Source organism: Apteryx rowi, unplaced genomic scaffold, assembly GCF_003343035.1.
Source record: "Apteryx rowi isolate R43461 unplaced genomic scaffold, aptRow1 scaffold_1330, whole genome shotgun sequence".
NCBI lineage: Eukaryota > Metazoa > Chordata > Aves > Apterygiformes > Apterygidae > Apteryx > Apteryx rowi.
Window position 1 is genome coordinate 61912 of NW_020447565.1, and position 1397 is coordinate 63308.

General features: G+C 67.1%; 1 protein-coding gene across 1 annotated transcript in view; it reads left to right on the forward strand.

Moving 5' to 3' along the window:
* LOC112961544 (cadherin EGF LAG seven-pass G-type receptor 2-like) overlaps positions 1–1397 on the forward strand; it is a 17326-nt gene that overhangs the window by 10032 nt on the left and 5897 nt on the right. Inside the window, exons 6-7 of the mRNA XM_026056850.1 lie at positions 14–164; positions 275–455. Coding sequence (XP_025912635.1) covers positions 14–164; positions 275–455 — 332 coding nt within the window. The remainder of the gene's footprint in view (positions 1–13; positions 165–274; positions 456–1397) is intronic.

Sequence of the window (1397 nt, forward strand, 5' to 3'; positions counted from 1 at the left end):
CAGGAGTGTGGCAGGGGGGCTCCCGCCTGGCCTGGCTGCGGCTGCCCCACGCCAAGGTCAACGACGGCGACTGGCACCACGTGCAGCTGGAGCTGCGGGGGGCCCCCGGCCGCCCCCCGCCCGCCGCCCTGCTCCTCCTGGCCCTCGACTACGGCCGCCACCAGGTGCCCGCGGCGGGCAGGGCTGGCGCGGGGGAAACCGAGGCACCGTCGGCTCGGGGCGGSGGACACCCCGCTGTCCCCGAGCGGGCGGCTCAGGGGCGCTGTGCCCRCAGGCGGTGGCCGACGTGGCCGGCGAGCTGCAGGGGCTGCGGCTGCGGACGCTGAGCGTGGGCGGCCTGGCGGGTGATGACGGCGAGGTGCAGCAGGGCTTCCGCGGCTGCCTCCAGGTACCGGCACGCGGCAGGGGCACGGATGCGCCGGCACAGGGACGTGGGCATGGGCGTGGGGACATGGGTTTGTGCATAGGGCATGGGCACAGGGCCATGGGTGCAGGGACACAGGGACATGGGTAAGCACATAGGGCATGGGCACAGGGACATGGGGACATGGGTATGGGCACAGGGACATGGGCACAGGGACATGGGGACATGGGTATGTGCATAGGGCATGGGCACAGGGACATGGGTGCAGGGACACAGGGACATGGGTAAGCACATAGGGCATGGGCACAGGGACATGGGGACATGGGTATGGGCACAGGCACATAGGTATGGGGGCATGGGCACAGGGCATGGGCACAGGGACACGGGTATGGGACACGGGGACAGGGGTATGGGCACAGGGACGTGGGTGCAGGGACATGGGGACATGGATATGTGCATAGGGCATGGGCACAGGGACATGGATGCAGGGACACGGGGACATGGGCATAGGGCATGGGCACAGGGATGTGGGTGCAGGGACATGGGGACATGGGTATGGGCACAGGGACATGGGTATGGGCATAGGGTGCAGACACAGGGACATGGGGACATGGTCACAGGGCATGGGTATGGGCAGGGGGCATGGGGACATGGATGTGGGCATATGGGTGAGAGGACATGGGCATGGGGACGTAGGCACGTCGCTTGGGCACAGGGACATGGGTGTGGGCATAGCACATGGAGACGTGGTCGTATGGGTGAGGGGACATGGGCACAAGGGTATGGAGACATGGGCAGATGGGCAAGAGCACGTGGGGTCATGGGCACGGGGTCATGGCGATACGGTCACAGGGCACGGGTATGGGGCRTGGGGACATGGTATGGGCATAGGGCATGGACACACGGTCACCTGGGTGAGGGGACAGGGGCGCAGGGACTTGGGGGCATGGACACAAGGGCGTGGAGACATGGGCATACGGGCAAGAGCAGATGGGGACATAGGTGTGGGGACATGGCCATGGGCATGGGGCAT